The sequence below is a fragment of the Athene cunicularia genome, assembly GCF_003259725.1.
Source record: "Athene cunicularia isolate RWA chromosome Z unlocalized genomic scaffold, athCun1 chrZ_part1, whole genome shotgun sequence".
NCBI classification, from domain to species: Eukaryota; Metazoa; Chordata; class Aves; order Strigiformes; family Strigidae; genus Athene; species Athene cunicularia.
The window spans coordinates 12707600-12732925 of record NW_020799142.1 but is presented as its reverse complement, the minus strand read 5'-3'; the positions used below and the strand labels follow the sequence as shown (position 1 = coordinate 12732925).

General features: G+C 40.1%; 1 protein-coding gene across 7 annotated transcripts in view; it reads left to right on the top strand.

The window, feature by feature from the left end:
* MAST4 (microtubule associated serine/threonine kinase family member 4) overlaps positions 1-25326 on the top strand; it is a 315990-nt gene that overhangs the window by 124275 nt on the left and 166389 nt on the right. For 5 of the 7 annotated variants that reach the window (XM_026865290.1, XM_026865286.1, XM_026865289.1 and 2 more), the window contains exon 5: positions 13938-14012. The exons of the other annotated variants lie outside the window; for them this stretch is intronic. In XM_026865290.1, coding sequence (XP_026721091.1) covers positions 13938-14012 — 75 coding nt within the window. The remainder of the gene's footprint in view (positions 1-13937; positions 14013-25326) is intronic. 7 annotated transcript variants of the gene reach the window in all.

Sequence of the window (25326 nt, the reverse complement as noted above, 5' to 3'; positions counted from 1 at the left end):
TCAGAAATAGGAGATTCAGTCTAGCAGCACTATACCAAATATGTCATCCTTGTGTAGGTGCTGTAAAAGAAAAAGTTTCAACTAATCAAATGTCAAGGAAATGTTTAAGTAATTAAAAACCGCAATCTTAAATAAACTGGTAGGTGGCCCTTAGTTAAAATATGAGGCTTGTGACATTACTGGTAACCAGTAGTTCTTGTTACTTTCTCCTGAATTCTCATTTTCAGCTGCATGAAACCTGGGAGCTGAAGTGTGTGGAGATAAATGTCATGTAACAATTCTGATAGTATTCTATCCCTAGAAAGCTAGAACTTCCGCCTGTGCATATGTTTTGTGTATCTGAATATTCTTGGTGTCCTCTACAGATAAATGATGCTATATCAAATACAGAAACATATCTGAAGATGTTTTTCAACTAACTTGGATTTATCTTCTGTCCCACAATGTAACTTTTCCTATGTGAAAAGCAAGGGAGATATGCTAAAAAGTCTGTAAAGTGTGTGCTTGAATTAACTTCTGTTTTGAGTTCTTTTGATGTGAAAAGTTTTTTAATGTGTTTTATCTCGTTGCTTTAAATTATGCCATAAGGAGGATACCGTTTCAGTTTCTCTAAAAAAGCCTAGTTGAACACAAGTTCTACAGGTACATTAGGGAATTTAGCAGTCAGAATTTGTGTGCAGAAGAATCTGAAAATAATCCCTATCCTCTTATGTTTTCTGAATACAACACTCACGGGCACAGTTGGAAAATTTAGGTTATGAGTGGAAAATTGATTTTAGGAATCCAGTGCCCCTTGTGAACACAGTTTCCTAGTTTTAAATTACTTCATATTTTTCAAGATTTTAGTAAATGTGGAGAAGTACAAAAAAGGAAGGGGTAATATAAATGAAAAATTAGGAAGAGCAAATGTTTATAACCAGGGTAAAATCTCTATTTGATGGTACTCCTGATTCTTTATTAGTTCATGTGCTGTTTCCTTTTTCAGTTTTTCAAGACACAGTAGTGTGTTTGTGTTTAAAGATACAAGATTATTGTAAGTGGAGTAGTGATCAAGTATCATGTATTATTAGACTGTTTCTGTAACTGTTTGACAATGATAAACAGCAGATTTTAACATTCAAGCATGAAACTAAATAGCATTTTCTTATTTTGTCACTTTTGCCCTGAATATTTGCTCTTGTCAGTAAGCTACAGTTCAAAATTGTTCTTAGGACAAGGTGGCCAAAATCTACAATTTACCTGGGTTGGTTGGCAACAGAGAAGATCTAATGTAAAGCCTATCATGTTTATCACTAGGTAAGGGATGCTGCTGCTTTTGCATGCTTTGCATCTGTGACAAGATTGTGGAATTTGGTGTCTCATTTTATAAGTTTTTGGGGGTTTTAATATAGAATTATGACAGAACAATGACCTTTTTTGTGCATGCATTTTATTTTCTCCTCTTCAGTTCCCATATATTTATTTCTGTGTGTTAAGGACTGATGTCTTTTTAATGGTTTCTGTAGCACCTTATGCCCCATGCTTTGTTTTAACAGTAAGAGTGGAATATTCCATTTGGTCTTTTAGCACTGCTGTGAAACATAGTACTGTATGCTGTTTGATTGCCCATTTCACCCTAAAGACATCTTAAATTATTTCAGTATCATTCGACTCTGATGTGGAGCCTCTCTGACAAATCAATAGTAAGCTCTTCCAATGCCAAACCCAGTAAAGCCGGTTATGCTTTGAAGTATGTGTTCCTGTCTTCAGGCTCTAAGGAGCTGCAGAGAGAAGATTCAGATACTTTTAAATTGATGTTTCTGCAAAGGGGCTATTCTAGAAAAACAGATCATATTTAAAGCACCTATTTTTCATGTGTGTTTTGCCTAGCGTTGTTGAGTATATACAGTAATCAATGAGAATCCTGTCAGATATTAATTCTTGTCTTTTTCTTCCTCAAAATTGCCCAGTGTTCTTTGTTCAAATACTGTTATGATTGATTGTGTTCGACAGGATGCAGTTAGGGAGAAGAGGGCAGTGCCATAACTAGCACTGCTAATGGGAGAGTATCTGGCACGGTGATGCGATAGACTGCCAAGCAATTTGAGCAAACCTGTTAGTTACACAAAATTTTACATTTATGGCAGTGCTGCAAGAATGGGATACAGAAAGTTACCTCAGATGAATTTTTCCTTTGCCAGTAGTTTCATTTGCTGAACACATTAATTGGTGCAAGATAGAGTCCTGGCCTTTGACTTCTGTTTTCTGGGAGATAGAAAACAAGTCCTTGAAAGCTTACCATTTACAATTGAAGCTACATATGTACATTCATTTTTTTATTGACTTGATTTCTGGCCTTGGCTGTAAGGATTGCCAAATGTAACGTGACATTTTTTATCAAATAACTGTCAACACATAACTTCTTTCTTTTTTAAAAATTCTGTAACTAGATATAAATCTTTCTTACTTATTATGCTTTGACTGTGACGTGAGATGGCTCTCTTAACAGAAGAGCTTTCCTGATCAGCCTGTAGAACTTGGCACAGAGCCTAGTAAAGTATTACATTGAAGGTCTAAATTTAAGGCAATGAAGATCAGCAAGAAATGAACATCTTAGTAGTCCAAAAACCCAACTCAACCAACCTCTCCCCCCAGTAAGCCTCTAAACCTTTCACACTAGCTTGAATCTAAAGCTGAGCAGGGAGGAACTGTGTGTTAGAATTTGTAACTTGGTCCTGCCTCCACACTTGGCACGCTGAATTGCCTACTGTCTGAAGATCTTTTTCTGTTTTACAAAAATAAATAATTTGAATTCAGAGTGCTTTGAAGTCATGGAGACTGCAATGAGAGAAGATACTACATTGTTTGTTACCTCTCATGATAGGGCAATGCTTGCATACTTTTTTGTCGTGTGCTGTATTGTCAGAAAGGTAAGTTGTCTGGCTCTGCCTAAATTAATCCTCTTTGTTTTGTCATTAATCTGTTGCATTCTTACATATAACCTTGAGTAATTTGATTCTTCCACACTGTGTGTCCTTTAAGTGTTGGTGAGTTTTCAGTGTCATTTCATGTAAGCAGAGTATGTTTTGCTGTCTAGTTTTGTGAAATTTTTCTGGGAACAGAATGCATGCTATCTCCCTCCCTTGCACATCCTAGCTACCTCTTTCTACTTATGTAGAATCAAATTGTTTTAATGCCTTAAATTAAGCTTTAGGGGAAGAAGGTTCGCACTACTATATAGGCAATACTCTTGATTTTTTTTCCTAATATTTGTCCTGGTTTCGGCTGGGATTATTTTTTCTTCTTAGTAGCTAGAACAGTGCTGTGGTTTGGATTCAGTATGGGATTTGGTATAAGAATGTTGATAATACGCTGATATTTTCAGTTGTTGCTAAGAGATTAAGGACTTTCCAACTCCTCATGTCCTTCCTGCCTGTGCACAGGTGCACAAGAAACTGGGAGGGAGCAGAGCCAGAGCCCTGGACCCACATTGGCCAGTGAAATATTCCATATCATGTAATGTCATGTTTGGTATATAAAGGAGGGTTGTCCAGGAAGGAGGGGGTGGGGTGCATGGAAATTGCAGTTTTGGGACCATGTTTTTCTTAGGATAGCTAGCCAGTAGTGGCCTGGATATTGGTGGGTGGTGAGCAGTCACATTGTGCATTACCCATTTGTACTTTCTGTTATTGTTTTATTTTACTTCAATTATTAAGCTTTTTATATCAACCTATGAGTCTCCTTACATTTCCTTTTTCAATTCTGTCCCCCGTTCCCCAAGGTGGGAGAGGGTGAGCAGGCGGCTGCGTGGTGTTTGGCTGCTGTCAGTGTTCAAACCACAGTATTGAAAAGCTGATTAACCAATCTCTAGCTGTAACACTGAAAACTTGAAACTAATTTACCTTTTGAGTTTCCCTAGATCTTTCTGTTTTCCTCCTTCCCAGTGTCTTGTTACCATTAAAACAGGGATAGCATTTCATTGTCTCTTTGGTAAGTTGAGGTGCAGAGAAATTTGTTCAAGACTGCAAGACTACTGGTGACCTTGAGTTTCCTGGTTGTCTCTTGTTACCATGACCTCATAACCTTATAAAAGGCCATTTTGTTTCATGTCAGTTATGATACAGAGATTTCAAAGTTTTATTTTCTAATACAATTCAAGAACTTACAGTGCTAAGTATGAAATGATTGTAACACCTGGACAGACCTTACATAATCACCAGTTGTTTTTATCAAACATCTATCTGGTAGATGTGGTCTTGGTAGTGTTCAGAGATCTGTTTAACAGGTAACCAGTGCCAGGAAGCTGTGCATGTGAAGAAAGGTTACTGCTGATATGGTATGCTGACTTCCTGAACTGTGTCATATAATTAATAAAACCATAACTAGATAATATGGTGGATTAGTGTTGCAGTGATACTGTTTAAGTTTTTGGTAATGTGGAATGACTGGGTTCTGTGTCCATCCCACAATAATTTTGCTTCCTTTGCTACATCCTAAAACTATCAAGCTATCAGAAGTTGAATGGTGTCCTTTGATTATGGTGTTGTGGCCCCTAGGAGGCAATAGAAAGAAAAATCAGAACAAACATTACATTTTAAAACAAGGTTTTTGTTTCTAGATTTCTTACTTGCTTTCTGCCTTTGTCGTATTTTCTCTCTACTCTCACAGCTGTGTTTATGCAGTTCTCTTAAAAAGAAGAAGAATGACATAGTGGAAGTTTAACTTTGTGAAGGACTTCGAATTTTGACTTTTGATTACATTCAAAATAAAAGGAAAAAGTTTATGAATTTCTGGAGCATTTAAAAATACACAGTGTCGTGGTTTTCAGGTTTTTTTCTTCCTTTTTTCTATTTTGTCTCACTAAAGCTTTGTCTTTTTAAATATTAATATTGTGTTAGTATAGTCCCATGTTTCACTTAGGAAATGTTGAATGCCATTCTTCCTGATTTTTTTGAACTGTTTCAAGATAAAATTCTGGTAAAATTGATGAATTTCACAACCTATTTTTATCTTGATTGACTTAACATATTATGTTGGCATACTGTTTCAAAATGTTTCTGACCAGTTAATTTAGCATAAATAAAAAAGAAAAATAAATCTTTTATCAGAGAGGGAAAAGGGGGCAAGTCTTTGTATTCACTAATTATCTTAAAAAAAAACCCCAAAAAACCGACCTATGTTGCCATACAATATCAAAGGTAAAGCCTTTCCCTTTAACTTGATTTTTTAAAAAAATGGAAAATTTGGGCAAATCTATGTCACTACGATGTGCCAAGCTGAACTTCCTTTGTGAAATGCTGCTGTGATTCCATGTCTATCTGTATGAAGAAATTGAAGTGTGTTCCCTTCATAGGAGCACTGTAGCCACCTAGAGTATCAGCATGGATATGAGTTGTGTTGACATAGTTTTGAAGCTGGAAATGAGACCTCTGGGACTAAACCCAGAAGTGCAGGTCCTGAGGCACAGGGCTGGAAGCTGTAATCAGCAGCAAGCTGGGGTTCCTGTGCCTTGGGCCTGAGGGGTGGCATGCCAGATGTGCTTTTCAGTGGTTTGTCTGCACTTGTTGAAGGTCACTCAGGTCAGCTTGGGCTTGCCTGCCTTTTTTCAGCCACTCGGCCTTCCTTAGGTGGTTTCTCTGACTGAACACATCTCATTCTCCAGCCAGCAGTTAGCTTACAATTTTGATATGTCCTTCAGGATGAAATACAGCCTCAATTTTAGCTGCAGTAGCTCTTTAATCTGAATAGAAACAAAATACCATGAATACCCTCTCAGTTATGATTTTCAGTCTGATAGACTACAACAAATAACTAACAGTGTAGTTCTTAACAGGAGCTTCAGAGTAAGTGGTAGAGGTAGTTAAATAGTGGCTTCTCTAATTTTGAAGTTTAGATGTTCTTACTTGATTTCTTAAGTTCGCATTTATACACATAGTAAAGCTTTCCAGAGTTTAAAATTCTACCTGTTACTGACAAAAGAAAATGAAGTTGCAGTGTACGAGAGATGGATTTTTTCCCAATTTACTGCATTCTGGGTTTGTTTGTTAATGACCTTTTGTGTATAACTTGTTGATGCCTTCTACTGTGTGAATTGGGTAAAATGGAAATGTATTTAAGGCTAGAAACTTTTTTAAACTTGAGTTTTATAATTACACTTTTGATTACAAATGGCTGTATATCAGATGTGAAAATAGGACTGCCTTGCTACACTAATTTCTAATGGTACATTACAGAATGATTTTTTTAAAATGGAAAGATACAGTATATTTAATTAAACTTATGTAGGTCTTCATTAAGTACTGATATTAGCTACAGCCTTAGATCCGTTTATAAATGCAGTGAAATTTTGAGCAGTTGATTACTGAGTATCTCAAATTGCAACTGGCCTACTTGCTCTCCTAACAGAAGGTGACTTCTATATGAATAAGCCTTCACTTGGTTGTCTTGTATTGTTACTGAATGTATCAAGCCATTGGGTGTGAATAATGCCTTCTGTGTATCATGAAGCATATAGAATATCTTAGGTAGGAAAAGACCCTTAAAATCTTTGAGTCTGGCTGTAAACGTTACACTGCCAAGTTCACCACTAAACAGTGTCCCTAAGCACAACATCTACACTTATTTTCAATACCGTCAAGCATGGCGACTCAACCACTTTCCTGGGCAGCCTGTTCTAACATTTGACAACCCTCTGATGAAGAAATTTTTCCTAATATCCAATCTAAACCTCCCCTGGCACAACTTGTCCTGTCACTTGTTACTTGGGAAAAGAGACCAACACCTACCTTGCTACAACCTCCCTTCAGGTAGTTGTAGAGATCAGTAAGGTCTCCCCTCAGCCTCCTTTTCTCTAGGCTAAACAACCCCAGGCCCCTCAGCCTCTCCTCATAGGACTTATTCTCTAGACACCTCTCCAGCTTCATTGCCTTTCTTGGGACGCATTCCAGCACTCAATGTCCTCTCTGTAGTGAGAGGCCCAAAACTAAACACAGTTTTGAGGTAGGGTCTCATTATTGCTGAGTACAGGGGTAAGATCACTTCCCTAGCTCTGCTGGTCACGCTATTTCTGATACCAGCCAGGATATGATTGGTCACCTGGGCACACTGCTGTCTCATATTCAGCTGGCTGTTGACCAGCACCCCCAGGTCCTTTTCTGAAGGCAGCTTTCCAGCCATCCAACAATTTTTTTACCCAGCTAAGAGTACACACATCCAAGCCATGAGCAGTCAGTTTCTCCAGGAGAATGTTGCAGAAACAGTGTCAAAGGCTTCACTAAAGTCTGGGTAAAAAACATCCACTATCTTTACCTAATCCAATAAGTAGGTCACCATAGTGAAGGAGATCAGGCTTGTCAAGCAGGACCTGCCTTTCATAAACCCATGCTGGCTGGGCCTGATCATCTGGTTGTCCTGTATGTGCCATACGATGACACTCAAGGTGATCTGTTCCACAACGTGCATCAACACTGAGATCAGGCTGACCCGCCTGTAGTTCCCTGGATCCTCCTTCCGGCCTTTCTTATAGATATCCTGACTGCTACTAGGAAGTAGCTAAATATACTGATTAGGAGTTCTCTGTTTCCACTTTGAAGATTTCATGTGTGGTGTTTATTCTTAAGAACTATGGGCCATGGAGAGGGACAGTGAAAGAAAGGACTGAGGATCAAACTTGCAGAATAGAGTACTTTTTTTCACATTTCTTTGCCTTACTGCCCAATTCAGTAGGATTAGAAAGATTTTTAGATCGTCATATTTATTATATGCATGCATAAATCACCTTGATCTGATCTGGTTGTTACTGTCAATGGAATCAGCAATTCTACTTTGGAATTTGGAGGCAAAAAGGCGAACTAGTTTATCTTGTATTTCCCAATCTTCTTTTACCTATTTAACAGATAGAGGTGTGTGCCTCTAACACACTTAGATGATGGAGAAGAGGGACTTAAATTCCTGACATGTGCTTTGAAATTAAGACTAGGTGGAGGTGTACAGCATTGTGTTATCTTATGCTAGCTGCAGCACAGCACACTGGTCTCTCACTGACTCTGTGACGTTGCACTCCGAGCATGGTTGGTTAGGTGATTGAGTGGAACAGCTGCATCTAGTATGAGACGCTATGGGGCAGGAGGTAGATTGTGGAGTGTAAAAAGTGTTCACAATATGGTCTTAACTATGAGAGCAGGCCTTGGCCTGTGCTAGATGCAAATGCTGAGGTGGCTCAGGCTGGAGTATGCAGCACTGAAGAATGTGACAAGGACTTAAATCTTGGGTGCAGATGTGTCTTGAGGAGATAGCACAGGGATAGTCTTGGAGGAGGAAGCATGCTTAAAAATCATTGTTTGGGAATATATGAGGAAGTATTCTTCAATGTGACAATAACATAAAAGCATTGAAATAGACCTGTTTGCATTAGGATTTGTCCAGCTGGATTGTGGGTGTAGTTGCTGTGAATTTTTTTTATTCAGTGCTAAATACTTGCAAAGCTGTTGGGGGTCAGCTGTGGTGTTTGTTGGTGCATTCATCTCCTCTGTGTGGAATTAATGCAACTCCTGCTTCCGATCTTGGTCTGGCAGCTAATAAAAATGGAGAGGAAAAAAGGGAGGACAGTGACTACTTCCATCTCAGGATAGGTAAGAGTGCATGCTTGTGTCACTTCATACTCTTGCTTATCTCTTAGTTTTCATGAGAACAACTATGCTGTTAATGGTAACTGCTCTTATATGGAAACTGCTTTTTGTATCGATATCAACACATTGTTGAATTAGCTACCAGCCTATGCAGCCAAAAAAGGTTTATTCTTACAACTGCTTTCAGGCTTCTGTGCCTTCAGAAATAAACTATTTAACATGTTCAGTACCTGATGTCCCTTCTCTCTATTTTTTTATTTCTTTAGAGATATCTGTTTTCTACAAGTCTCTTTCTTGGACTACTCACCTGTTAAATGAAATAAGTTTGACTGGTTTTGCTTCCTAGCCAGTTTTCTGCATGGCATCTCCCTAAAATACCTTGCCATAGATGAGAATTTTTTAGGATCCTTGTTTTCCTTCAGTTGTCCTTGTTGATGTGAATGCTGGCCTTTGGAAGGAGCTAGTTTTCTGACTGTTGTTTTATTATGTCAGCTGATAATTACAATTGACCTGTTCCTCTGGAAAGGACATTCACCATGCAGGTTTAGCAAACCACATGTGATGGATCCATGATGGTAATAACTGCAGTTTCTCTGAATGTGTAGCCTTGTAGCCTTTTCAGTGTGTAGATTCTTTTTTTTTTTTTTTTTTTTTTTTTAGCTGCCTCTGAGTCACTGACCCTGATTCTAGCCTTTTGTTTTCCTGTGGTTTGTCTGCCCTTATTAGACAGTCCTGTCTGGAGCACTACATACAGCTGAAGTTTGCAGACTTTTTTTTTTTTTTTTTACCAGCTGGAATGTAATACTAAGAGGCATAAGGTTATGTATGTATAAGGATGTAATGAAAGACCTGTATACATACAGTCTAATGTTTCTGCATACTTCAGATGCTCTATACTGAATTCTTCCAGAGAAAAAGAACAGGCTTCTCTTTACTCTCATCTTTATTATTATTTCTAGTTCCAGTTATGTTGTTTGCATGCACTGTCCCAGCAGCTTTGTTATTGCCTTGCTGATCTTGATTGCACCTTCAAGGTAGCTCTTCTTATACGTTAACATGTCTTGATGATAAACTTTTGTCTCTACTTGGGTTTGCCTACTAGGCTTTACTGCCAGTTCTGTCATAAAAAGCTCTAGCAGCAGAGTAGTATATGGAGTTTTCAGTCCAGCTGTTACCTTCAGGAATTAATTTCACACCAGCCCAGTTCTAAGTTCATTAGAAAGGCTGACACCAGGCTGACTATGACCCTCCTGCACCCACAGCAGCAATGTTTAACCTGGTTTGTTTCAGTGTTTGCATTTACAGAACATACCACACAATTGTATAAGTACAGTAGAGGTAGGAGTGAACTCTGGCTTCAGGGCAGAAATGAGCTGGTGAGAGGAGCTCCTGAAAAAGGTTACTGCTGAAGTCTTCATTATGGGAAGCAATGACATGACTTATATCCAGACTTGTTCCTTGTCCACCCTAGGAGGTGAAACCTCTGGTACCAAGCGACTAGCAGCACAAAAGTAAATGAAATGTATTTATGATTAAAAATAGAACTGAAATGTCCTTTGTTGTTTGCACAGGGCATAATGAGTCCGGTAGCTAACTTGAGCTTTACTGCCTGTTGATATCAAAACTACTATGGATTCTCTGCAATCCAGCAGTGTATCACATATCTGCTGATGTTAATCCTGCCAAAAGATGGTACTGCACCAAGTCTACATATCTTATTATTTTGTGCTAATGAAATAAACTGTTAATATATTCTGATTCAGAACAGTGTACTGGTGTACCAACATGGCTGGTGTCATTGGAGGCACAGCCCACATAACCATTTCAATATTGTGAAGACTCCTTTGTCATCGGAATAATCACATCAATTTAGGTGTACTTTTTTACACTTCTTAAATTGTATCTGTGCTGTACTGGAATTTTTCCAGGTATAAACTGTGTATTTACAGCTCTTAAGTGCTCCTGAAATGCATTCTGAAGGAGATACAGGAAGGAAAAAAACAAAATAGCCAGTAACTGAGAATTCCCAGCTTCTTAGTTTGGTGCAGGATCTCATGTTACATGGTGTGGAGGTTTGAACTCAGCCGGCAGCCAGATGCCATGTGAACTACATCCTGGTCGAAACCAGGACACATGGGCTGATGACTATAAAGAGAGAATCTGTGAATCTGACAATCATCACTCTTGCTAGCCGGTGTCAAGATTAAGTTGACCCTACCATTGATTCCAAGCTGTGATAGAAAGGAGACCCTTTTCAAGCATAATTTTTTAAATTGTTGTGGTTGAACTTTGTCAGTAGCCAGTCACTTATACCTTCCCCCCCCCCCGTAAAATAGGGGAGAGATAAAAAAGGGAGAATTTGTAGGTTGAATTTTAAAAAAAGGCCAGTTTAATGATGATAGCAACAGCAACAATAGAAGGTCCAAATGGGTAATATACAATGCGGTTGCTCACCACCCTGTGACCTGTACGCAGCCCACCTCCAGCAGCTATCCTGACAGAACAAAAGATCCTGCTGTGCCAACCAGGAGAAATGAGAGAGCACCAGTCTCCTTTATATACCTAGCATAATGTCACATGATAGGGAATACTCCAATGGCCAATCTGGGCCTGGCCCTCCAGCTGTTCTCCCCCCAGCCCAAGGAAAGTTAACTCTATCCTGGCCAAAACCAGGACAGCTATATTGAAGTTTTATGTTAAATGGTAATGGGAAGGACATTGAGAAGTTTAAAAGGAAATTATTGATGGTATCTCCCCAAATGAGAAGTGATAAGGTCACCTAGCCATAGTACTTAGTGCTAATTTTAGTCAGTTACACCAGTAATTTAATGGAGTGGTATCAAAAGACATTGCCATCATCCAGAAAATACTTCTACAATTGTAACCAAATGTTTATGCAAGTGTTAGATAACTGCTTTTTCTGTAATGCTGATTCTATTAATTAGGGTTAGTTTGCTAACCCTACTACTATCTTTGATTTGGTGACTATGATGTAATCTTCCCAAGATCTTCCTAATAATCTTTGATTATTTCCGCCAGATCTTTTTGAATTACAGAACTGTCTCTGCATGGTTTCTTACTGAGAATGGAAGCCTTTTTGTTAAGCAGGGGTGAAAACTACTTTTTGAAAAGCAGAGTCTTGAGATCTTGAGAATTTGCCAAGTTGAGTAGAATTACATTTTCAGTTAAAGAACCCTGTGGATATCTTTTCAGAATTATGAGCAAGTGTATTTTGCATTTGTAAAATATACTAAATTTTTTCAGAGAAGACTCCTAGAAGGAATTGTGTACTCAGTTCTGAAAGTGAGAAGGAAAAGGAAACAGTCTTATGAATTTTCATCCTCTGCCTCCTGTGATTTGGCTCTTGACCCATATCTTCTGCCCACCAGGTGCATACCTGAAATAGCAGACTAAAGAGTTCATATTTGCTGTAGCAACGAGGGGCTGTAGAAATTGGAAAGTTGTGGAGAAATTGAGACAGAGTATTTAAAGTATCTTAGGGAAGAAACTAAATATAGGTCTTCTGTCTCCTGGATATTCAGCAAGGAAAGGATTTTGAACCAGTATTGCTTATATCCTGGAAAAATCTTTAACTGTTGTGCTGTGTGGGATATGGACAGCATTGTTTAAATATCTTTTGCTGTCTTTTCTTCCTAAATTCAATAACAGTGCTCCTATTCCATATTAATTAACACTTTGCCTTCCTCTGTACATGCTTAAAAAGTGGTGAAGAGAGCACAAAGCTAAAAGAGAAACTCTTCAGGTTAATTCAAGTGCTCTGACCAGAAAGAGCACTGTATTTTAAAACTAGCTTAAATAAAATGCAGTTACAGGCAAACCCAAGATTTACTTTGGTTTTGGCTGGTTGGCACAATTATTCAGACAACATAATGTTTTGAGGCTTCTTCCTGCAGTACCTTGGGTTTTTGTATGTGTACATTGACAGAAAGTGCTCTCATTGAATTCTGATGTGTAGCAGTGCTCCTGGGCATCACTTGAAAAGTATAAGTAGCTCTTAAGGTTTTATGGCACTGATGGAAGAATTGGAGTTTTTTTCCCAGGTGTTTTGTTCTTTGACATTTTTAACAGTAGTTATTACATGTGTTCTCCCTGCCTTCCAAGACTTTTAACAGTCTGCCTAAACCATCCGTGTTTCCTCTCTAATGTTTGTGCAGTTAATGAGCATGTTGGAGTAGATGCTTAATCTTCAATCCTGTTTGTGACAATTTATATCCCAAAAATTTGGATGCCATATTTTAAAGAATTGGCATAAAATTAAAATGATAATAATAATAGAAAATACAAACAGGTAATGCACAATGTTATTGCTCACCACCTGCTGACAGATGCCCAGCCCATTTCTGGCTAGTGATCCAGAGAAGTGAGAATCCAAAAACCACAATCCTGGAAGTGAGAGAGAGGTTCCTGATCAACACTCCTTTATATACCAAGCAGGACATTGTACGATATGGAATATTCCGTCTGCTGATTTGGGTCCAGGGCTCTGGCTCTGCTCTCTCCCAGCTTCTCATACGCCTACGCATGGGCAGGACAAGGGGAGATGGAAAGTCCTTGATCTCTTAGCAACAGCTAAAGCCATCAGTATGTTACCAACATTCTTGTCCTACCAAATCCCATACTTTATCAAAACCACAGCACTCTTGTAATTATTAAGACGAAAAAATTAGCTCTATCCCATCTGAAACAAGGACAGTCATGAAGACTACTGGGCTTCCGTTTTTTCAGTTGAATTCTCTTTCAGATTTCTGTAAGAGAAAATGCTTGTCTTTTTACATGTGTGAGCCTGCTTTTTCTCAGGAAAGGGTATTAATCTCTGCTAGGTAAAAATCTAAAACATAAGGTCAAAGCTCTGGATGGAGAACATGAATCTGAAACATAGTTTTAGAGGAGACACTGCTAGTGTGTTCGGTTCTTTTGTGTGTAACTTCTTAAATTCATACAGAAAATGTAAGATAATGTATATACTTGGAAAGAGTAAAATGAATAACCTTTAATGGGTTTATCTAGAAATGAAGTAGGCATGTATGCATGTGTATAATATGTGTGTTTATAGTAGACAGCATCATTAAATGCATATGAATAATATAAAAGCCTCATGAGAGTGCTTCTAGCAAAAGCTTAATTTTCTGATATTTGTACAGTGGTATTATTGAAATTTATTTAATAAAACTTTTACAAAGTTAGTGAAAATACAGTTCAGTTAAATACTCTCCCTCTCCCTTCTCCAACATCCTCCATTCCATCCCCTCCACGATCCATTTCCCCCCTTTTCTCTGTTCTTGTTCCTTCCCTTTCTCCATTCACTGTCAGGAAGGGGCACCTCAGAAGAGTCATTTCAGCTCAGCACGCCAGCGTCAGAGGCTAGTGGAACCAACAGCTACAAAAGTGAGTGCTTTTATTGAAGGACCATTTTTAAAATGGAATGTTGTGTCAGCAGAGTATTTGTTACTAAAGAGAAGCTCCGTTATGTGCTTGGTTATTTTTACTCATCTGCAAGTGGTATGATCACTCTGTCGCTGAAGGTGAAGTTCCGCACTGGAAAGATTCATATTCAAATATAGCTGTTGTACTTTCTTTAAAAAGTTGGGATGAGACTTTTTGATACCTGCAAAGCAAAATAGAAGCTGTATGAAGTGTTCTGCTTTGGTTTTATTACTTTGCATGATGTCTTGTTTTGTTAAACACGTGTGCAATTCCTTTGACTCATTCTTAAACAAAAGGCTCTCATTGAATAGAAAAATAGGCAAGGATATAGAAAATAATAAATTAGTTTATTATCAAGCTGTGATAGAAAGTTTCGGGGTTAAAGAATTTGGCATCAAAAGATGGTCTTAACAGATAAAATATCTGTACTGGTTAGGTTGTGAGGTTGTTTCACCTTTTTAGAGATAAGTTTTTTGTTAACAGTAGACCAAAAAGCTTGATATTCAGTGAGTGTGGTGTTATTATAGAACTTTTATTCTCTGGGCTAATAAAATTTACTATAATGTATATTTTAGAACATCAATAACTGTTCCAGTGTATCCACTTTTTGCTACTTTTTATGAGAGTCCAGCAGAAATGAAATGTGTATCCATTACTGCCACCTTTTAGAAATGCTGTTCTTCACTTTTCTTTAGATTTAGATACTTAGCAGAATTGACTGCAGTGTTTACATACAATCTTTGACACAGGTTGAAATAGATCAGTGGTAGTAGTCATGTCCAGGTTTTGAAAGAAAAGCCCTGGTTTTATGAAAGAAGAAAAAGTGGACACATGTTGTCCTGTCTTGCATTCTAAAGTATGACTTCAGTTGCTGTTGTGAAATCAATTCTTTGTATTGCTAAATGTGTTGACTCATTATTAGTTGTGTTGAATTTACTGTTGCTGACTTGTGTCATTTATTCTTTTTAGCCTGTAAAAACATTGCCAATGCTAAATAATCCTTTTAGGGGTCTGGGGAAGGGCATTTTGGAGGTTACAGGTGCAAAGTGAGTAAAGAGTGTGTGTATGTGTGTGTATGTGTGTATATGTATATATATATATACACACACACAGATAGATAGATATATATATATATATATATATATATTAAGGATTTGTTAAGTCAGAGCAGAAATTATTTTACGGTGAATCTGTACTGCCTCCTAAGGAGCCCTTTCTCTTGACAAGCCATTTTCTCTGCGCATTACTGTACACTAAAATCATTCCAGGTGATTACCTTAGTGTGGAAAGCTGAAGGAAAAATGTATAATGAAGTGCAGTTTTGTGGACATTAGTTGTACTAGCTTTTGCTCCCTCCTCTGTCCAGTTTTCCAACCATTGTCCACCATACCCCAGTATCCTGCATGCACCTTGTCAAAGGAAGGTGTGCTGTTGAAACCTTAGTCTGGTAAGCTGCAGACTAACCTTCTCAGTATTAGTACTTATGTTTTGTTTGGAACAGAAGGACCAGAAAGGGTCCTGATAGGTGTTTCCAGGGCCCTTAGCCACTGCCCTTTAGTCAACGTCTGCTACTTGGAGGACATCCTGGTGTACTGGGAGCAAGTCAGTTGGCAGCTCAGTGCTACTGGATACCAGCCCAGCATCTGGAAGGGTGCTGTTATCATAGACCACATCATCCTACACCTCTCTCCCTACAGCTGTTATCAGCAGCTCAGAATGACCATCTGCTTGGAAAAGACTCTTCAGCACACAGCAGAAACATAACTCTGGATGAATGTTTTGATTAAAAAGTATCCGTAGGGAAAAGAAAGAAGGCAAACAAGAAGCACTGCTTCATTACCAATACTGTGTGACAGAAGAGAACTGCAGGTTCGTAGTTACCAGGGCATGGACCTGTCTGCAGATCACCCACATGATCTCTTTCCTTATTGTCCATTCAAGAAAATGGTGAAAACCTGGAACAGTAGCCTTCTGAGTCCTGTTCTTTGAGAACTTTTGACTAAGTGGGTAGTATTTTCACATGGCAGTCCAATAAAACTTACTCTGAGAGGCACCTGCACCCATCTGTGTTGACAGCCAACCCTTCCCTTCTTCCTCTCCAGTTCACACTTCTCAGGGAATAGTTGCTGGTATGCTTTATGTCTGTCCCAGCGTTGGAGCAGCCAGGTGCAAATCTGCTCTCCTCACAGGCGGCCGAAATCTCTCTGCATATGTCGCAGCTCAGTTGGGGACAGAGACCAGACAATCACCTCTGGTCCTTCCTCCTGTTCCCCTGATGGGCCTGGCTCATCCTCATCCCTCACTCTGTGAACTGACTTTCTGGTATATTTTGTTTTCTGTATCGGGGCGACTGACACTGACACTGCCTGGCTCTCTGGCTCAGTCGCTGTGCTGGTGGAGGCGACTGAGACTGGCTCTGCCTGTGCCCCTGGTTCAGATATTGTTTGTGTGGCCTTTTCTTCCCCTTGAGGGCAGTGGGTGGTATTAAAGAGGACACGGTAGGCATGGGCAAGTCCCCAACACATTGCAGCGATTTGTGTCTCCTGGGTTTTGCCAGCTTGGTAACACACCCTTTCTAAGCACTCCATCAGCTTCTCAGGGTTCTGCATTTGCTCAGGAGTGAAATTCCAAAGCACTGGGGATGCCCACCAACCCTGGCCTTTGCCCATCTTTTCCCACACCCCTTGCCACTCACTATTATCTGAACTCGGGGCAGGTTTCCGGACACTGCTATTGTCAGAAAATACCATATGGCCAAAACCCCAATCAGGCAGACATTCAGAAGGCATAGTGCCACAATCACGCAGGCTTGCAGGCTCCAGGGAGGGCTGAACCGCCCCAAAGCTGAGAGGATCCCTTCCCCTGGCTCACCCACAGAGGGGGTGAGACCTCTAACAAAAGCCCAAATGGCAAACAGGTACCGGCCCACCCACACAGACAGCGATACAAAGGCAGCATACGCGTTCAATAGCCCGTATAACAACATAAGAACCTTTACACATTTTCCACCCATAGCAAACGCCACCACATGGATCATACACTGGATATAAGGAGTAATCCAGCCGCACCATGCAAACATGTGGGCCAGCATCGCAACTATTTTCTTATCAAACAAATACAAAAAAAAAAATAAAATTGCACCCAACAGATTGCTCTATCACACTCTGGTCAGGGTCTGTCCCTTCTTATTCCGAGCCCCACGTTGGTGCGCCAGTTAATAACGTGCAAGGTTTAAGCCTTGCCATAATCGGAGAGCACATTACCATTGCCCCTCCCCCACCCACACCGGTCGGGCTGAAAGTGAGGCACAAACCCCGGCTAAAATAACAAGAAATTTAATACAACAGAGTGATAGAACAATCTGAATAACAACAGTATCAATGGTAACAACACTAAACAGCAATAACAGTGAACAAGACAAATGATATACAGAGAAATACCGCTATCTGGTTTACGGAAAGAAAGGTTCCCCACTGAGCCCGTCAAAGAGCAAGGAAAGGTTCCGTCCCTGGACCTGACATCAGCATGGTATGAATAACCTGTCTGGAGATCCCTTCCCCCTCTCTCTCTGCTGGGGAAACTTGACTCTATCCTAGCTGAACCAGGACAATGTCCTAGATATATATGCTTTTTTTTCTTGCCCTTTCTTTGCTGTGTTCTTGGAACTAACTGCTACAGCTGAAGGGACTGTACTTTCCTGGTCTGATTGATGTAACTTGAGATAATAATTTATGCATGTTTTCTAGTCCTTCCTATGTGCCTTTCCCTTCTTTTGTGGCTGGATCAAACTCAGGGGCTTGGATTATGTGCTTTTGACTCCTACTTCTCTAGGTCTCAAGTTGGGAAATGTTATGTCCATCACACTCAGGCTGGCCCAGCTGATGGAAAGTAGAATCTGGAATAGGCCTTGGCAGCTGAACAGCTGCCCTTCAGCAGGAAGTTTTGGATTAGGAATATTGGCTTGTGATTCTGGGACAGGGCGGGCATAGTTGGCTGCCTTGCCTGGGACAGGCCCTGGAAGTGGACGTGAGAGCAGCGAGAGTGTGTTCAACACCTTTGCTCAGGACTGTTAGGGCTGTACTGAACATGTACTAAGACTACTCAAGGCAAGGGATGAAGACGAACCTGTCCTGCAGGAGGTGCTACAGCTTATGTGCTGGTGGGAGAAGTAGCCCAAGGCTACCTGAGCAGATTTGGCTGGGGAGAAGTGTGGCACATGGCACTGTTTAACAAGCAAGGTTGATATACTGTGTTCTTCAAAGGCTCATCTGTGTTCCAAGGGCGTACTTCAGGCAGCGTGAAATTCTCAGTATTTGTCATTCAGATCACTAAGCAGAGTAGGGAGGTGCTCAGCACAGAGCTTCTGAGAGAAGCTGTCTTTCCCTTGTACTCCTGCTTGCACTTCCTGAACTGCTGTTTTCTGGTAGACTCACACTCACCTGCAGACGGCTGCAAATCAGTAGGAGCGTCATCGGAGCCCTGTCATACTTCTTCCTTCCTTTTGTGTGGCACTAGGGACCCTTACCAGTAGTTGCTGTGACAACCTGACCAGCATGCTGCTTGAAGGAATCCATTTGCAATACAGCTGATGGATAAGGTTGTAGTGGTTTGACCTTGGCTAGATGCCAGGTACCCACCAAGTCGCTCTATCACTTCCTCCCCCCTTTCCCCTTGTTTTCTCAACAGGGCAAAGAAGGGAAAGAAAAATAAGATAGACCAACCCTTGTGGGTAAAACAAAAGCAGTTTTAATATAAGCAAAGTGAAGCAAAGGTCCACGTGCAGAAGCAAAAAAAAAGAGAACAGATTTATTCTCTACTTCCCATGAAGAGTCGCTGTTGGGCCTTCTCAGGAAGCAGGGCTCCAACACGCGTAGTGGTTCCTCGGAGGACCAAGGGTGACCCCACCCCTTTCTCCTTTCTCCCAGCTTTATACTGAGCAGACATCACATGGTCTGGAATATCCCTCTGGTCAGTTCGGGTCAGCTGTCCTGTTGTGTCCCCTCCCAAGATCTTGCCCACCCCATCCCACTGGGGTTAGAAAATATCAGAAAGAGCCTTGGTGCTGTGTGAGCACTGCTCAGCAGTGGCCACAACACCAGGGTGCTATCAACACCCTGCCAGCTCCCAGCATAAACCACAGCACCATGGGGGCTGCTATAGGGGAAAACCAATTCCAGCTCAGCCAGACCCAGTACAGTGCACAACTTTCTCTTACAAACTTGTGAATCCAGCTGGGAAGGTTGGAGTCCAGGCATCTCAAAAGGCAACAGCAGTGTAGCCTGTCTCTAAGCCCTCCCAAAGACTTAATCTGCATACTCTGTGTACCTCTGCAGACACACCTGATGCAGTGCCCTCTTGTCAGCCCTCTCCAACACTTGGGCCTGCAGGGCATTGATCATCCATTCTTGGGGCTATGGGGACCAGCAAAGCTCTACTGTTAGGGTAGGACAACAGCGATGAGAGTCAGCTGTGAAGGTAACTCCAGTAGTACGAAGCTGTAGAATGGCAGCAGGACTGGCGGAGCTTCAGCAGCTTTTTTTATCACACTCCTCAGTCTGAATTTATTGCCTCAGGAATAGCTGCCAGTTGCTCGTGATGGTAGGGGTAGGTGCACAGAAGCCACCAGTTTCATGGTTTTGTTGCCATCCTAAAGCAAGAGCTACTTTGCCTCTTGCTTTTAGACAGAAGATGGCAAATGGCCATCAACAAGGCTGACATGCCTTTCTTTAAGCTTGTTGATTCATCTCTAATTTAAAAAAAACCCCACAACGCAACAAAAGAAAAAACCCTGAACAACAAAAACCCCAAACCAAACAAACATGTTACTTTGTAATGGTATGTTGTCTCTTGTCTCTGTGAAGACTGGTGGGATCCTTTTTATTCCTTTTGCCTTCCTATGGAGCAGCTTTTTGCCCAGGTGGCAGGATGTTATGAAAGCCCAGGCTGCACAGCTTGCAGAGACTGTTGCCTGTATCAGGGACACTGTTTGGAGGTGGGGGAAGACTGTCAAAGACCAGTAAAGGAATACTGGTTTTGTGTCCAGCAAAGCATCCTGACGGGCTTTTGGGGTGTTTTGTTCTGCATGTCTGGTTCCTGGGTTTCCTGCATCTGGCTCATAACCTCATGGGTATGGGAGAGCAACAGTATCTGGGAGACTTGAAGATGAAGCAGCATATCTCATGAAAGCAGCAGCAGTGAGGTACAACTTGCCTAGAAGATCCTCCTCCATCTGTGGTCAGCTTACTACAGGTGATTAACCTGCATCTCAGCATGCATTCTGCAGATTGTCCTGGACCTGGATGAAGTTCATTTGTGGGTTAGTGATTTGGGTGACTCATCACAGCAAGGGATGTGCTGTGTTGACTAATCATGTGGACACCTGCAGGGACCAGAGACCACGTTGCTGTTGTCCCTCCCCCACCCTCGGACCAGACAGGGCAGGGAGTGAGATAAAAATACCGAGGTTGAGATGAGGAAAAATTTAATACAACAATGTAACAAATAATAAACTGATTAACAACAATAGCAATAACAACAACACCAATAAACAGTAATAACAGTAAACAGGACAAAAAGATATACAGAGATCTACCGCAAGAGACACAGTAGCACTGTCGCGCGTGGTCTCAGGGACAAAAGTCACACAGAAACTGTTCCTGTGCTTCAGCGCCTGGACCTGGCATCAGCATGGTATTGAATAACCCGGCTGGAGCTCCCTTCCCACTGCTGGGGGAACTGAACCAGGACAACACTAATGATTCCTGGAGGAAGAGAATCTTGGCCCGTCCTGGCAGAAGATAGTAGAGTTGTAAAGATACAGTGCTGTGAACTTGGCCACCTATGAGCTTGTGTCCAACCCTATGATTAGTTGATTGATTTGATGCAAGCCAGGAAAAGCTGACCTTCAAACAGTGATGATGAGCCTCTTCTCTATAGATTTATCTTTGGATCTCAATTTTAGGGGCTACATGGGGTGGTGATTCTTGGTTCCTAGGTTAGTCCCATCTTTGAAACCTCTGATCTCCAGTCTTTTTTGGGTTAAACTTGGAAGTGGTTGAGACTGATACCTGTGTCTGTGGGAGGAAGTGATAAAAATGGTTTGAGAGGGAGGACTCTTCTCTAGGTATTTGAGGAAGTACTTCTTTCATCCCTTCAATACTGATGTGCTTTGTGTCATGTTTTGGGTATGAAAGTGACCATTTGACAGCAGAATGAGCAGCAACAGGAAGTGGCAGGAGTATTTAGTATGCTTACTTAACTAGTGCTAAAGAGCTGCTGAAGGTATGAATGAGACCTTTAAATATTTCTTGATGTCATCACAGAACATACAGAAAGTAGGTATAATCGAAGAGTATAGTTAGAAGTGGGAGGAGGTGATTATTCCCCTCTGATTGCATCTGAAATGCATCTGAATAAGCAGATTATTCTTCAGACTTAAGCATCTGAAATAACGGTGTCCAGATTTGGGCCCCTGGTGCAAGAAAGATGCTGGAGTTCATGATGTGCAGGGAAGGGCTCAGGAGCTAGGTTTCTTTAGTGTTGTGACTGCTGAGATGGGATTTAAGTGCTATCTTTCACTACCTAGTAGATAGTCACTAGTGGGAGGTGCACTGCAAAAAGATGAGAGGAAACAGTCAGAGATTGCCAGAAGGGAAAATCTGAACAGATGGAATAAATTTTTCTCAGTTAAGGTGCTTCATCATTTGAACAAGTTGTCCAAAGACCTTCATCCTTTGAAGGTATTCAGAATTTGGCTGGCAAAGGCTTTGAGCAACCTGCTCTCACTTTGAAGTTGGCCCTGCTTGGAGTGGAGAGTTGGACCAGATGACCTCCAGAGGTCCTTTCTGGCCTGAATTGTTCTGTGATTGAAGAGTGTGGTACTTCCTGCATGCTAGCCTCTGCCTGCTCTTTGGTGATGCAAAGCTCTCAAGTGGCCTTTTCAGCACAGCATCTTCTAGCTGATAAGCAGTATAGATGATACAAAAGATGCTGAAAGATTGTGGATTCAAACTAGTTCACTTTGACCCACAGAACAGGCTTTGTTCTCAGACATACATAAAACCAGTATAGATGTAGTCTCTATGTATCTTTTGCTGGATATATTACAGTATTTTGTTATGGCTTGAAACAGAAGCTTAATTTAAAGAGTTGCTGAGTAATTTGCTAGAGCTTCTTTGTGGGTTACAACATTAACACAGGTAGACAGCATTAAAGAGAGTGCCGCAGGAGTAATGATCTGAAGGATGACATAAACCACCCATTTAAGCTGGGAAAGGTAACAGTCGGATAAAAATCAATTTGATATGGTAGCACAGAGATTGAGAAGGTGTTAAATGCATTCAGACTGTTTTCAAACTCTTGTTGTGTTTCAATACATAATAATAAGAAAGCTGTATTCCAAGTAGGCTGCCAGTGTAAACTGGAAACACCTGTAGGTAACAGGTATGAAGATTACTTCACATTTTGTGAGCTTGCAAAAAACACTGATAGTAGAAGAAATCAAATCAAAAACTCTTAAGTTGGTTGTGGAGAGAGAGGACATTTCAACTGAGGTAGAGTTTGTTTGGTTTTAAGTCATTCTAGTGTGAGTACCTTATAAATTAGTTAGCACGGTAATCTTTCCTCATACTGAACAATTTCTGCAGCATCTGTAAATAAAGATTTTAAAAAACAAACTTTCTGGCTTATGACAACACTTCTGGAGTTACAGTAGTCACTACTGCACATACTCTCTAAACTGATAAAAATTTTCTAGAACTGTTTTCTCTGCCTCAGTGACTCATGACTTGTAAAGAAATAGTTTACTGTTGAGATCTATGTCTTCACCTACTAAACCTAGACTGAAAGTATGAAATGGATGGGAAGTCTCAGTAAAAATAATTATTTACTTATGGCTATCCATAATAAATGGCTAGACCAGATGTATATCTTGCTAGGCTACATGTTATGTATGTTTTAAACCCACATGCATTCCTAGAATTTTATGGCTTTTGCCATAAACTCAACACAAACTGAAGAGTCTGCTCCAAGAGTAGGGTATTACTGTAACATGTGCATCACAGGATCTGCTCATTTGAAAAAGAAAACATCCAGTAGGCAGAGGAACACAGAGAAAGAAGTACTATTTCCTAGCACTCCTCTCTGGCAACAGCTGATTAAAGTTTGATTTGATGGCCAATTGATTGCTAGAAAGTTATGTTTGCCAAAGGTTAAAGAGTCTGGTAGACATATAAATAGAAGCAGAAGGTAGTTTGAAGTCAGATATTACAAAATGATCCTCTCTTTGACAAGTTAAGGTTGTCTTCCTTATAAAATTAATCTCCTGAACAAGTCAGTCTGTCAGTAGTGTGTTATTCATTGTATGAGATAGGCTTTATAACCTTCTACCTTTGGAAACAAATCCACGGTATTCCCTTTTCACCTTAGTAAAACTACTTTTGTAGAAGGTAATATGAAGTTATAATTAGATGTTTGCAGCTGTTAACTTCAAGTGTGTGGCTTCCATCCCAGTAGTACTTGCATGCCTCCCAACTGATTAAAAATAGAAATAGCTGTGGTAGAAATAGTATTAGAAGTTGTTTGCCTAGCGTAAATGCTAGTATAAATGTGAAAGAATATTACAGAAATATAAAATTATTCTTAAGATGTGGTTAAATAAGTGGGTATACATCCTTATTTAGGTGTGGAAAGCACAGTGTCGATACCAAGAAAGGGTTGAAGTGGGGACCGAATTGTGGGCTACAATTGGAAATGTTTGCCAAGAACTGGGGTGGTGAGGGTGGGAAAACCACTGTTGGGGGATATTTCAACCATATTGAGGTAAGATTTGTGTCATCAAAAAGACAGGGTTTTTCTTCCACAGAGAGCTTTTATTCTGCATGTACTTACCTTCACTCAAGAAACTACTATGGAAAATATATTGATGCTTTCCTTTTCTTGAATATTGTGGTGGTGTGACTGCAGGACAGGTGAAAACTGCTGGATTTAGCCTGTGAGATGTCTCATGTATATCATATAGAACTAGAAGGAATTTTTTATGCTATTCCCTGTTGCAGACTTTTATTAAGGATTGAGTTGCCTCCTGCTGGCTTAAAACCAGCTAGAAAGTGTGGAGAAGAAACTATGGTTGGCTGCTCTTTAACTTTTGTTTCATATTGAATAGATGCACAGCTAAAGGTGTTCGTCCTAATCTCTCTTTTTTTTTTTTTTTTTTTTTTTTTTTTTTTGTGTGTGTGTGTGTGTGTGTGCAGCATCTTTGACACTAGACACACAAGAAATCTCTGCCTTTGGAAAGTTCTTTCAATTAGTAGATATTTCATGACAGAAACTTGCAGACAAACATACTAGATAGAGGTATAAATTTGAATAGCCTTCACTTATCCTGTTAGAATTTATTAAGACAGTATAAGTAGGATTATCAGTCAAAGGTAAAAGGGAATTTAAAAAGTGTAATGCTAGCACAAACAGTACTGTAGCTCATGTGATTTACTGTAGTTTGACTTAAAACAATTCATCTGCCATACTGGACAAGGAAAGGGATGAAATTGGCTATAAAATGGTGATAAACTAAATATTATCTGTGTCCTAATCTCAAATTTATCTAGAATGTGAGTAGTCTAAACAAAAACATACTTGACTTTATTCCTAGCAGATAGTGAGACCAAGTAATGATCTAAATTGTGGAAAAGTATTTATCACTGTAACATTTTTGCTTTTCTGTCTGTCCTCTGTGATTTTCAGCTGAAAACTTTGCCTAGACTGAATTAGTGATTTATTTCATGTCAAGAGTTCACAAATTCTTACATTCAGTGATCCAGGACTAGTAATTTGCATTGTTTTGTCAAGGATTTTTCCAGTGAAATTCGGTATTAAGAAGCTAGGATTGTGCCTCTCAACAGGTTTTTTGCTAGACACCAGCTTCCTGCCTGCTTCAGAGTTTTTTTAGATCAGCGATTGATGCAGCAGATGTATTTGTTGCTACACATATTTTGAGACTTTCAGATGAAAATAAAAGGTAGCAGACTGCTAATGTTTGTGTTATGATCTTTTTCTGATAAGGAAAGGAATACTTAAAAAGAACTTTCAAATCCTCAAAGAAAAATTATGTTTCTCCTTCTCATCTACGCTGCAGTGGATACTCAAAATTGAGTTTGCAGCTAATTAGAGAAGCCAGATAACATCAGCAGGCAGAGCAGTGTGGTATCAATAAGGATAATTTTGGGGGATTTTTGCCATATTGTTTGTGGAGAGGTTGAAATAAATTTTTCTTGCTTTG